At 57.8% G+C, this 11193-nt stretch overlaps 1 protein-coding gene across 1 annotated transcript; it reads right to left on the reverse strand.

Moving 5' to 3' along the window:
- Window positions 1-1528: 1528 nt before the first annotated feature.
- On the reverse strand, window positions 1529-7119 carry LOC105482880 (coronin 1A). The gene is made up of 11 exons (XM_011743304.2): window positions 6969-7119; window positions 5288-5486; window positions 3879-4001; window positions 3654-3783; window positions 3376-3560; window positions 3098-3217; window positions 2771-2875; window positions 2513-2658; window positions 2358-2415; window positions 2030-2245; window positions 1529-1745 (listed from the first exon to the last, which is right to left on the reverse strand). The coding sequence occupies exons 2-11, from the start codon at window positions 5483-5485 to the stop codon at window positions 1641-1643; spliced, it is 1386 nt and encodes a 461-aa protein (XP_011741606.1). The 5' UTR covers window position 5486; window positions 6969-7119; the 3' UTR covers window positions 1529-1640.
- Window positions 7120-11193: the final 4074 nt, after the last annotated feature.

The raw sequence follows: 11193 nt of genomic DNA on the forward strand, positions 1-11193 counted from the left end.
TAGAGAGGCAGAAGCGCTCACTGCACAGGGGAAGACTGAACTCAAAAGGGGAGACACAGGGCCAGGCACAGCTGTAATTACAGCTCACGCCTGTAATCCCAGCACTTTGGGAGGCTGAGGCAGGCAGATCACTTGAGGCCAGGAGTTTGAGACCAGTCTGGCCAACATGGTGAGACCCCACCTCTACTGAAAACACAAAAGTTAGCCGGACGTGGTGGCTTACGCCTGTAATCCCAGCCACTTGGGAGACTGAGGCACAAGAATGGCTTGAACCCAGAAGGCAGAGGTTGCAGTGAGCTGAGATTGTGCCGTTGTACTCCATTTGGGCTACAAGAATGAAACTCCATCTCAGAAACAATTAAATAAAAGAGTGGGGAGACAGACTCTGACTTGGGCTCCACCCTTTAGTGAGCTGGGTTCCTACTCTCAGCCTCAGTTTATTTGGTAAACTAGGGTCAGCCTGTTGCTTTAGTTCTGTCTTTTCCTCACAAAAAGTTCCCTTGTTTTACATATAAAAACATATATTTATTTATTTATTTATTATTATTATTTTTTTGAGATGAAGTCTCACTCTTGTCCCCCAGGCTGGAGTGCAATGGCATGATCTTGGCCCACTGCAACCTTCGCCTCAGGTTCAAGCAATTCTCTTGCCTCAACCTCCCGAGTAGCTGAGATTGCCTGCCATCATGCCCAGCTAATTTTTGTATCTTTAGTACAGACGGGGTTTCACCAAGTTGTCCAGGCTGGTCTCGAACTTCTGACCTCACCTGCCTCGGCCTCCTAAAGTGCTGGGATTACAGGCATGAGCTGCCGCATCTGGCCTATTTATATTTTTTAGAGACAGTGTTTTGCTCTGTCACCCAGGCTGCAGTGCAGTGGTGCGATGGCTCATTGCAGCCTCGACCTCCTGGACTCAAGGGATCCTCCCACCTCAGCCTCCTGAGTAGCTGGAACTATAGGTGCGTACCACTATGCCTGGCTAATTTTTTATTTTATTTTTTGTAGAGACGGTATCTCGCCATGTTGCTCAGGCAGGTCTCAAACTCCTGAGCTCAAGTGATCCTCCCGCCTCAGCCTCCCAGAGTGCTGGGATTATAGACGTGAGTCCCCATGCCCGGCCTCCCTTGTTATTTTTATCTTTGGACCTGCAGTTTAAAAGATGCCCACCCTGTAAGTGATGGTTGGTTCCTTTCCTCACAAGCAACAGTGCCAGCAGAGTCATGTGCAACCTGATGTTTTGGTTGATTAGGAAAAGCAGATTTTCGGTAAATTTGGGAATTATTGAGGTCCTAAGCTAGGGCCTTAAATAGCTCAGCTGCGTCAGCTCTGAGAAGGAGCTCGGAAACGGAGAGCAGCCATGGCTGGTTTCTACCCACGAAGGCCCTGTTCCCGTGATGTAGTAAGTCAGGGGGCATCCCACATCCCCTGCCATGGGTCAGTCCCCTCAGCGCAGTAGAGGGGAAGCTCTATGGCTGGTCCATTCAGCAAACCCCACGTCTAGGGAACCAGTCATCAAGAGTCTGGGAGGTACCAGAAAATAAAGCCATTTTATTATGTTTTTTTTATCTGCCATGTGACTGGGAATGGGGAGTGAGTGGATGGGTGTGAATGGCTGACCCTGCTGAAGGCCCTGCGGGGCTCTACTTGGCCTGGACTGTCTCCTCCAGCCTGTCCAAGCGCTTCTGGAGCTCCTGCACTGTGGCCTGGAGCTTCCGCATCTCCTCCTCCAGCCGGGACACGGCATCCTGGGGACCCGGTGCTGTGTTAGGCCCAGCTCCTCCCTGGCTCCCCTTACCCCAGCATCTGCTGAGCCCCATCCCTAGAGCCCTGGCCTTGGGCCCTTTAGTCACTCAGCTGGTTGCTGCCTAGAGACCTGCAGGCCTATCAGTCTGAAACCTGTGTTCTGAGGCCTCAGGATTACCCACTCCCAGCCCCGCAAAGATTCCCAATGTTGTGAGTTGGAGCTGCCCCAAACGCCAGCCCCACCCCACCCTCCCAGTTTTATTCCCTGGCTCCCTGGCCCTCTCACCGAGCTGGGAGTGCCACTGGCCTCTGGTGCTGCCCTCCTGCGCCCGGTGTCGAGGCCCCGGTTGACCCTCAGCTCCCGGCTCTTTGGGGGTACGTAGCCATCCTTGAGGGAGATGAGGAGGGGCCCAGCATCCCGACCCCCCAGCCACTCCTCAGCCGTGAGGGCAGGGTCGGGCCCTGCGGTGGGTGGGTACAGGTCCTCCTGGAACAGGTCCGACTGTGGGCAAGGCCAGGGCTAGTGAGGAAAGCGCTTATGCCAGGACACCCCCCTGCAAGACCGCGAAGTCGGTGCGCAGCCCGAAGCCCGGGGTGGGGCGGGGGAGCATCACCTTTCGAGGCACTGTCATGGCAATGGGCTCACACCTCCGCTCGTGCAGCTTGTAGAACCTGTGGGAAGGGGAAGGTAAGCAGGGCCCACAGCCTGGTTGGGCGGGCTTGGGACTGCCCAAGGAGCATGCTGCAGTCAGGGTCGGGAGTCAGTCACCTGGCAATCTCACACTTGTTCACCTCCAGGCCACGTTTGGGCATGTAGCCCATGCCCCGCTGGGACTCCTTGGAACTGAACATGGAGAGATAGTGCAGGAACGGGGCCTCAGAAGTGATCTCAAAGTACCGGATCGAGCTGTCACCCTGTAGGTGGCGGGTGCGGAGGGAGGGTCAATACCAGCAGATGCCCACTGCTCTGGCCCTCTCCAGACCCATCCTGCCCATCTCCCACCCCCACCCCGTCTGATGAGGCCACCTTGCCACAGAGGTAGACAATGTTGGTGTCAGGGTCGAAGAAGGGCAGCAGGACACCGCTGCTGGTGTCCAGCTCCTGCAGGGACAGTGGCTCCTCCAGGTGTTTCTGTAGACACAGGTGAGAGGTAACATCCCAGGCCCTGGGATGGTGGTCTTCCCTGGGCAGTGACCTGTGAGGGCCCTCCTGACCAACCAGTGGGAACACCCATCTCATGCCTGGGTAAACTGAGGCCCATGGCCATCCTGCCAGGCAAGTGGCAGAGCAGGGACGAAACTTCCAGTCTGGTTCCCAGCCCGGGGACCCTCGGCTTCCTGCCCCGGCACTCACTGTGTCCCACAGCGCCACCTGCCGCTCACTCATGCGGCTGAAGCCCGTGGTCAGGATCTTCCCCTCTGACACGAACACCGCACGCACGGGCCGGGTCCCCTCATGGGGACGGTCCTTCTCCTGCAAAGAAAGGGAGGTGTTAAGTCAGGCACCCATACACACCCTACGGGGCCAGTCCCACGTGGAGGTGAGGGAGGGCAGCATCCAAGAGCCTGGTTGATGGTGGATAAGAAGGATAAAGTCTGTAGGGTCAAGGGTCAGGGTGGATGGCGACTCACAGCTACGACGGTGCATTTGCGGGGCTCAATGATGCGCACGCGCTTGTCGCGGCAGGAGGTACAAATGAGGCCTCCGTCTCGGCTCCAGTCCACACTGTAGATCGTGTCTGGGTGCACCTCTGGGCCCAGCGTCAGCACGGCTGCCCCAGTGCCCACGTCCCACACCATGATCACGTTGTCACAACCTGCACATTCCCCACAGTGTCAGAAGCCATGAGCCTCCTGCCCTCATCCACTGCAGGCCACCAGCCACCCCCAGGCCCCTCCTCCCGCAGCACCTGCACTGAGCAGCACGTTCTGGGCTGTGGGGTGCCAGGCCACAATGCCCACACGCTTGGTGTGGCCCTCCAGGGTGACGACAGGCTCCCGCAGGGGCAGCACCAGGCCCCCATCCGGGATCTCCCACACCTGCAGAGAAGGAGCCAGTGAGTCTTCAGGACTCCAAATGTCAGATCCCATCCTAGAGCCCCTCTCCCAGCCTATGGGTCCCCACCACCACTCACCATGACTGTGCAGTCCTCGGAGCCACTGGCAATGACGTTGTCATTGTGCGGGCACCAGGCGATGTCTAGCACAGGGGCTGTGTGGCCACAGACCGTGGGCGCATTCTTGTCCACACGTCCAGTCTAAAGGCACAGCAGGGCCTTGGATGGAGGTGCTTTTGCCCCCCAAACCCAATCCAACTTCCCCACACGTCCTTCAGAGAGGCCCAGAGAGGAAAGAAAGCTGTGGGGTCCCTGGGGGCTGGACCAGGGCCTGGGGTGGGGGGGTTCTTCTTCTCTTGTTCCAGTCCCCAAATGGCGTGGGCAAACCCCAGGAGGGCTGGCCACGCATAGCAGAGGATGGGGCCCGTGCGAAACCCTGGTGGAGTTCCCGCCCGTCTCTGTCTCAGTCTGTCTCTGCCCTTAGGGTTGGCACCCCCACCCCAGCTTTCCCGAGTGAGGCTTCCATGGGCACAACTGGCCCTGGAGTCAGGACAGGTGTATGAGGGCTGGGGGGGTAGGGGCGGCTCCCCAGAGAGTGAGTGTGAGGGGTGGGGCTGCAGACGTGGGTCCTCCCAAAAGGAGAGGGGTCGGGGAGCCTGTCATAACTGGCCCCAGGCAGAAGCAGAGGTTTGGAAATGGCTTCTTCCGGGGACAGCTGCTTCAGCAGGGCTTCCTGTGTGACAGCCGTGCGGGGTGCGGGCCCATCTCTCAGCCCGACAACCACTTCCTCTTCTCTTTGCTTCCATCGGCCCTTTTAAGGTAACAACTTGGGGCCCATCTCCCCTTCCTGTCTTACCCCTCAAAGAGCACAGGAGTGTGCTGGGGGTGTGGGGCAGCAGATAGCCAGCGGAGAGGGCAGCAGGCTCCAGGGGAGGGCAGGGCTGGGGTCGGGGAGAGTGCCTCTTGCATCATCCCTGCCTGCGAGCTGGGGGCCAGAGTTGCTAGGTCCTAAGACAGGCCCAGAGCCAGAGTCCCCCCCAACCCTGAGAATGCTGCCAGGGCCCCCAGACCCCATCCCAACCCTCTCTGTGTTTCCATGGGGAGAAAGCCCCAGGCTGAGGCTGAGGAGGGCTGGTCATGGGTCTGCAGGACTGTCTGCAGTCGGGGGCCCCCAGACCCCATCACAGCCCTCTCTGTGTTTCCAGCCCCAGGCTGAGGCTCAGAAGGGCTGGTCATGGGCCTGCAGGACTGTCTGTAGTCCTGGTCACTGGTGTGACCCATCTTGTGTTGGCTCCTTCTGAGCATCAGTTTCCACACAGCCACAGCACAGAGGAGCTAGAGGAAGTGTAAGGCTCATGGGGCCCAGCTCAGTTTTCCAGATGGCAACACAGGCCCTGGAGGGCCTGGTGACAGTCACCTAATCAGGACCTCCACAGAGCCATGGGTCGGGTGGAGGAGCTGCTACCCCCAGGGCCCCAGGGGCTCACCTTGCCCAGGGGCAGCACCAGGAAGGCCCCTCCCCCACTGGCCTCACAGATCAGGGCCACAAACTTAGGGTTGACAGCACAGAAGCCACTGTCCCAGGTGGTCTGTGAGACGCGCACATCTTCATAGCACTGGTCGGCCTTGGCCGGCTGTCCAAACACGTGGCGGAACTTGCTGGAGCGGACCACCTGCCGGCTCATTCTAGGGGCACACAGGATAAGAGCATTTCTCCCTTCGGGTCAACTCTGATCTTCCAGTGGTCCCCACCTCCCCCAGGACACCCCTCAGTCTGGCTTTTGAGGTCCCAGCATCATCTCCAGGGGCTCCCTCTCCTTTCCTCTGTGGCTTATGCCCGCTCGCCTTCCCCAGCCTCTCCTTCCATCTAACCTGCAAGCCCCCTTCTCCCTGGCCCCAGGCCACTCTGAGTCACACTCTCAATCTGTACCCTCAGCCTCTGCAACAGAGCCTGGTGTGGTGTTGCCCCCACTGCATGTTTGTTGACTGACTGGCTGATGGATGCAGAGCCCGTCCTTCCTAATGGTTCAGACTCAGGCGTCATCAGCCCAGATGGCTCTGAGGGTGGGTTCTCTCTTAGTTACAGTGTCCAGAGCCCACCTCCCTCACACCCACACAGCGCTTCCTAAAGGCAGGGACAGGGGCTGGCCTCCTTCCCCTGCCGGTGCGGGGCTGGACACAGGAGGAAGTGGCGTGGGGGCTGCCCAAGGGGAGTGAGGTGGCAGGATGGCTTCCCCAGCAGGTCTCTGGCTCAGGTCCCAGTATCTTCTCCTCCCCATACCTCTGCCTCTTGCCTTCGCTCAGAAAAGCAGGTGCCCTTAAGAGCCATCTCCACCCCCATGTGAACTGCACACAGGAAGGGAGAAGCCACTCCAACTGCTCTGATGTCCAGCTAGGATGGTTTCCCCCAGTGTCTGGTGGGGAGCAAGGAACTCCAGGGACGACCTTGTGCCACCGCATCACCCTCCTGCTCAGGGAAGGGGCCTGTGCTACCGCTGAGAGGGTACCGTGCCCAGAGCCTCTGCCCCTAGCCTCAGCCTCGCCTGCTCACTGGGGGCGCCAACACCCCTGGCCACCCCAGGACTCCCAAAGAGGCTGCTAGGTCGGCCTGCCCAAAGAGCGGTGAGGAGCGTACGTGAAGAGCCCCCGTCTTGAGGAGCAGCCAGGGTCTGGAGAGAGAGGAGCCCCGGACCAGAGGTGGGGGACAGGAAGCCATCGCCCCACCCTGCCTCCTCCCCCGCCGCAGGTACCAGGCCCGGAAACCACGGAAAGGGGAACTTGGTCTTTTCTTGTTTTGCTCTCAACCCCTTCCTGTCTCCAAGCCCAGGGCAGCTGCCCCACTCACCCCACCCTGTCCCCGTCCCCACCCTCCCCGAGACTTAATTCCGGGGGAGTCGGGCCCTCGACACTGTGCTAACCCCCGGCCGCCCACCTCCATCTTGGCCGCGGTGGTCCCTCGCCCTCGCCTCCGCAGAGCGCTCTGGGGCCCCGGCGGCCCCCACTCCAGGCAGCGTCCCCCCACGGGCTGCTGCGCCCGCTCCCTGGCCCCGGCGCTGGCTGGGTCGCGGTGACAGCCGCGCGCCCCCGCAACCCGCGGCTCCCACACGCGCGCCGCCCCACAGGTGGCCCTCGCCCCGGTCCACCCGCGCCTCCTGGGCCCAGCCTCACCTGCTGCAGAGAGAGGACAGTGACCCCCCAAAAGCCGGAGGTGGAGGAGGAGGAGGAAGAGGAGGAAGGAGCTGGAGGAGCCGGGGACTCGCCCGCTGAGGATGCTCTTGTCAAGACAATGAATGAGAAGCAGCCGTGCGCCCGCCTCCAGGGTGGCCGCGCCCCTTGGGGCGGAGCTCTTCCAGGCCCGCCCAGCGCTCCCGGGCCCCTGCTGCGGCCGCCTCCCTCCCCTGCCCCAGCCCGCGCCCCACGTTGGTTCCTAACCATAGCGCAGGCTGCCAGCCCGGCTCCGGGAAGCGAATCTGCACTTCTTTTTAAAATGTCAAAAGGCAAAAACACCCCGTTGCTTCTTTTCTCCCTGCGTCCGCCCCTAGCCTCCTCTCCAGCCTTTCCCTGGCAGGCACGAAAGCGCTCCAGGCCCGCCCGCCAGGCCTCGGTGTCCGCCCCGGCCCGGCGACGCCGCCCCCTCCTCCCGACCCCGCAGACGCGAGCGCGGGGAGCGCGGGGGGCGCGGGGAGCACGGGCGAGGAGGAGCCCCGAGCGCGCTCCCGGACCCAAGGGACCTGGCTCTTGCCTGGCTCCGAGATCTACACATGGGTGGCCCCGGGAGTCGCTTCTCCTCCCTGGTCTCCTGTCTTCATCGGGAACACCCCTGCCCTCCTGCTGAAATAATTCGGCATCACGGGCACCTACTTCGTGCCAGGGGCTACAGGGTCGAGCGAGGCAGGCGAGCCAGGCAGGCTCCCGCCCGTGAAGAGCCCAGCCTGGGGGAAGGAGGAGGAGCCCACGGCCGCTCCAAGCCCGGCTTTAGCGAAGGCTCGAGGGCAAGGAGGAGTAGTTCCCACCCTTAGATTCAGAAAGGCTTCTGGAGACAGCAACAGCGGGCAGGAAAGGCCTGCTCTAGAGTCAGACTATGTCATGAGTGCGACCGCAGCCTGTCACCTGCTGAGTGACATGTGGCCGCTACTTAGCCTTTCTCAGCCTCGGTTCCTCCCTCTGTAACAGTCATACCTGCCACGTAAGAGGTATGGGTATGATTACCTAAAATAACCCAAGAAAGTCAGTAAGGACCTCCTCTAGAAAGTGGCGAGGGCTTAATAAACGTTAGCTCTCGGCCATGCGTGGTGACTCACGCCTGTAATCCTAGCACTTTGGGAGGCCAAGGCTGGCGGATCACCTGAGGTCAGGAGTTTGAGACCAGCCTGGCCAACATGGTAAAACCACATCTCCACTAAAAATACAAAAATTAGCGTGGTGTAGTGATGCATACCTGTAATCCCAGCTACTCAGGAAGCTAAGGCATGAGAATAGCTTGAACCCAGGAGGCAGAGGCTGCAGTGAGCCAAGACTGAGCCACTGCATCACCCAGTCTTCCCTGGGTGAAAGAGCAAGACTCTGTCTCATTAAAAAAAAAAAAAAGTTAGCTCTTGTCATTCTTGTTTACAAAGTATCTGGGCTGGGCCCAAAAGGATGAGGAAGAGCCAACAGGCAAGGCTAGAGGGGTGACCTGTAGGCTGAGGGACAGCCCTGTCATGTGGAGAGGTTCAAGGAACAGCAAGGGACGGGTTCAAGTCCCACCTCTGCCACTGACTGGCTGTGCGATCTTGGGCAAGAGGGCTGATCTCTCTGAACCTCATTTTCTCATTGGTAAATGGGGAATTAATAAGATTTGTCCTGCCTACCTCACAAAGTTATGAGGCTCTGGCCAGGCACGGTGGCTCACGCCTATAATCCCGGCATTTTGGGAGGCCAAGGTGCGCAGATCACGAGGTCAGGAGATCGAGACCATCCTGGCTAACATGGTGAAACCCTGTCTCTACTAAAAATACAAAAAATGAGCTGAGTGTGGTGGCGGGAGCCTGTAGCCCCAGCTACTCTGGAGGCTGAGGCTGGAAAATGGCGTGAACCCGGAAGGCGGAGCTTGCAGTGAGCCGAGATCGCAGCACTGCACTCCAGCCTGGGCGACAGAGCGAGACTCCATTTCAAAAAAAAAAAAAAAAAAAAATTAGCTGGGCGTGGTGGTGGGCGCCTGTAGTTCCAGCTACTCAGGAGGCTGAAGCAGAAGAATCGCCTTAACCCAGGAGGCAGAGGTTGCAGTGAGCTAAGATTGCACCACTGCACTCCAGCCTGGGCAACAGAGTAAGACTCCATCTCAACAACAACAAAAAAGTTACTAAACTCAAACGAGACAATAAATCTGTAAATGTTCTATAGATTATGCAATTGTAAAAACCTTAGGGTTGTACTGTACTCAAAGGCCTGCAACTGGATGGGACTAGACCAAGGTGAGGTGGGTACTCTGATGTGCAGTCTCCAACAGAAGTGACAGGAATAATAACTGGCATTTATTGAGTGCCTACTGTGTGCTGTGCACTGTTCTAGAGACTATACTATGTTCATGTAATCCTCATAGCATGCCTGGGTAGCAAATACTATCTGAATTTTACAGATGCAGAAACTGAAGCACACGCTGACTTCAGCTCGGGAGGGCCTCATGTCCACACACAGAACAAGTGCATTGGTGAAGGACTTGGAAACCAGGTCCCTGAAGGTGGTGAGCCTGACGGCCCTGGAGAGGGCAAGGTGCAGGCAGACAGTGCTGCTTCCAGAGGCCAAGCAGGCCGCAGCATGGGAAGGGGTGAGCAGGCTTGGGGCTGCCACAAAGGACAGGAGCAAGGCCGGCGGGTGGAGGTTCTGGGAAGCAGATGTCCATGCAGCATAAGAATTAGTTACAGCAGTGAGTGGGGAAGGCCCTGGCAAGGCTCTCCATGTTTGAGAGGGGGCCAGCCTTCTGAAAGGGTTTCCTTATAAGGGGTGTCAGAGGGCATTTGCCCAGGAGCAGTGAAAGTTACTTGAGCCTAGGAGTTTGAGACCAGTGTGGGCAACATAGCAAGACCCCATCTCTAAAAAAAAAAAAAAAAAATTGAAATTAGCCAGCTGTGGTGGCATGCGCCTGTGTTCTCAGCTGCTTAGGAGGCTGAAGTGGGAGGATTGCTTGAGCCCAGGAATTCCAGACTAAACAGTGAGCTGTGATTGTACCACTGCACTCCAGCCTGGGTGAGAGGGAGACCCAGTTTCAATTAAAAGAAAAAAAAAGGGGGACCTTTGCCTCTGTTGTTCCTGCTGGTCTAACCTCTTACCATTGCCTCTTTTTTTTTTTTTTGAGACAGGGTCTCGCTCTGTTGCTCAGGCTGGGGTGCAATGGCACAATCACAGCTCACTGCAGCCTCAGCCTCCCAGGCTCAAGCGATCCTCCCATCCATCCTCAGAGCCTCCCGAGTACCCGGGACCAGAGACACATGCCCACCACACCTAGCTAATTTTTTAAATTTTTGGTAGAGATAGGATCTCACTATGTGGCCTAGGTGGGTCTCGACCTCCTGGGCTCAAGCAGTCCTCCTGCCTCAGCCTCCCAAAGTGCTGCAATTACAGGCATGAGCCACCGTGACTGGCCCCGTTGCCTCTTTATTGGATTTTCTTTTGGGGAACCAACCCTTCCTTACAGGCAGTCCGTGAGGTTCAGGAAGGGACCTGGCATAGTCACATGACCTGTGCTTCCCAGCCAAAGCAACTGTATTCATTGGTTCACTTGATTCAACTTGTGCCCAAGACTCATCTTGGAGCTGCTGTGAAAAAGATGTCCTCTTTCCACTGGGGGTTAGGAAGCTGATAGGATGTATGCCCAGCACTGCTGGTGACATCTTATTGGCATGCAGGAAAAGCTGGTCAGAGCAAGGCACGGTGGCTCACACCTATAATCCCAGCACTTTGGGAGGCCGAGGGGAGCAGATCACCTGAGGCCAGGAGTTTGAGAACAGCCCGGCCAACATGGCAAAACCTGTCTCCACTAAAAATATGAAAATTAGCCAGGCATGGTGGCGTGTACCTGTAGTCCCAGTTGCTTGGGAAGCTGAGGCAGGAGAATCGCTCAAACCCGGGAGGTGGAAGTTTTGGTAACCCGAGATCACGCCACTGCACTCCAGCCTGGACAATAGAGCAAGACTTCGTCTGAAAAAAAAAAAAAAGAACAAAAAAGCTGGCGAGGATGAGTCATCTGTACAGAGGCCTGCAGAGGCGAGATACGAAGAGACATATTCCTGAGATCATTTGAGTATCTGGATCAAGCTGTGCCTGAAATCCTTAACTTTTCTGTTGTATAAGGCAATGCACTTCTTTTTCACATAAGCCAATAAGTATGACTTGGATTTTTGGCACTTGCAGCTGA

This window comes from Macaca nemestrina, chromosome 18 (assembly GCF_043159975.1).
Source record: "Macaca nemestrina isolate mMacNem1 chromosome 18, mMacNem.hap1, whole genome shotgun sequence".
Taxonomy (NCBI): Eukaryota; Metazoa; Chordata; class Mammalia; order Primates; family Cercopithecidae; genus Macaca; species Macaca nemestrina.

Bases quoted from the DNA above. Each gene is read 5' to 3' on its own strand.
- LOC105482880 (XM_011743304.2), bottom strand. From the start codon at position 5,485: ATGAGCCGGCAGGTGGTCCGCTCCAGCAAGTTCCGCCACGTGTTTGGA. The intron at 3,218-3,375 runs GTGAGTCGCCAT...CTTTCTTTGCAG, and splicing joins GCAAATGCACCGTCGTAGCT to GAGAAGGACCGTCCCCATGA. The intron at 2,876-3,097 runs GTGAGTGCCGGG...CTGTGTCTACAG, and splicing joins AGGTGGCGCTGTGGGACACA to AAACACCTGGAGGAGCCACT.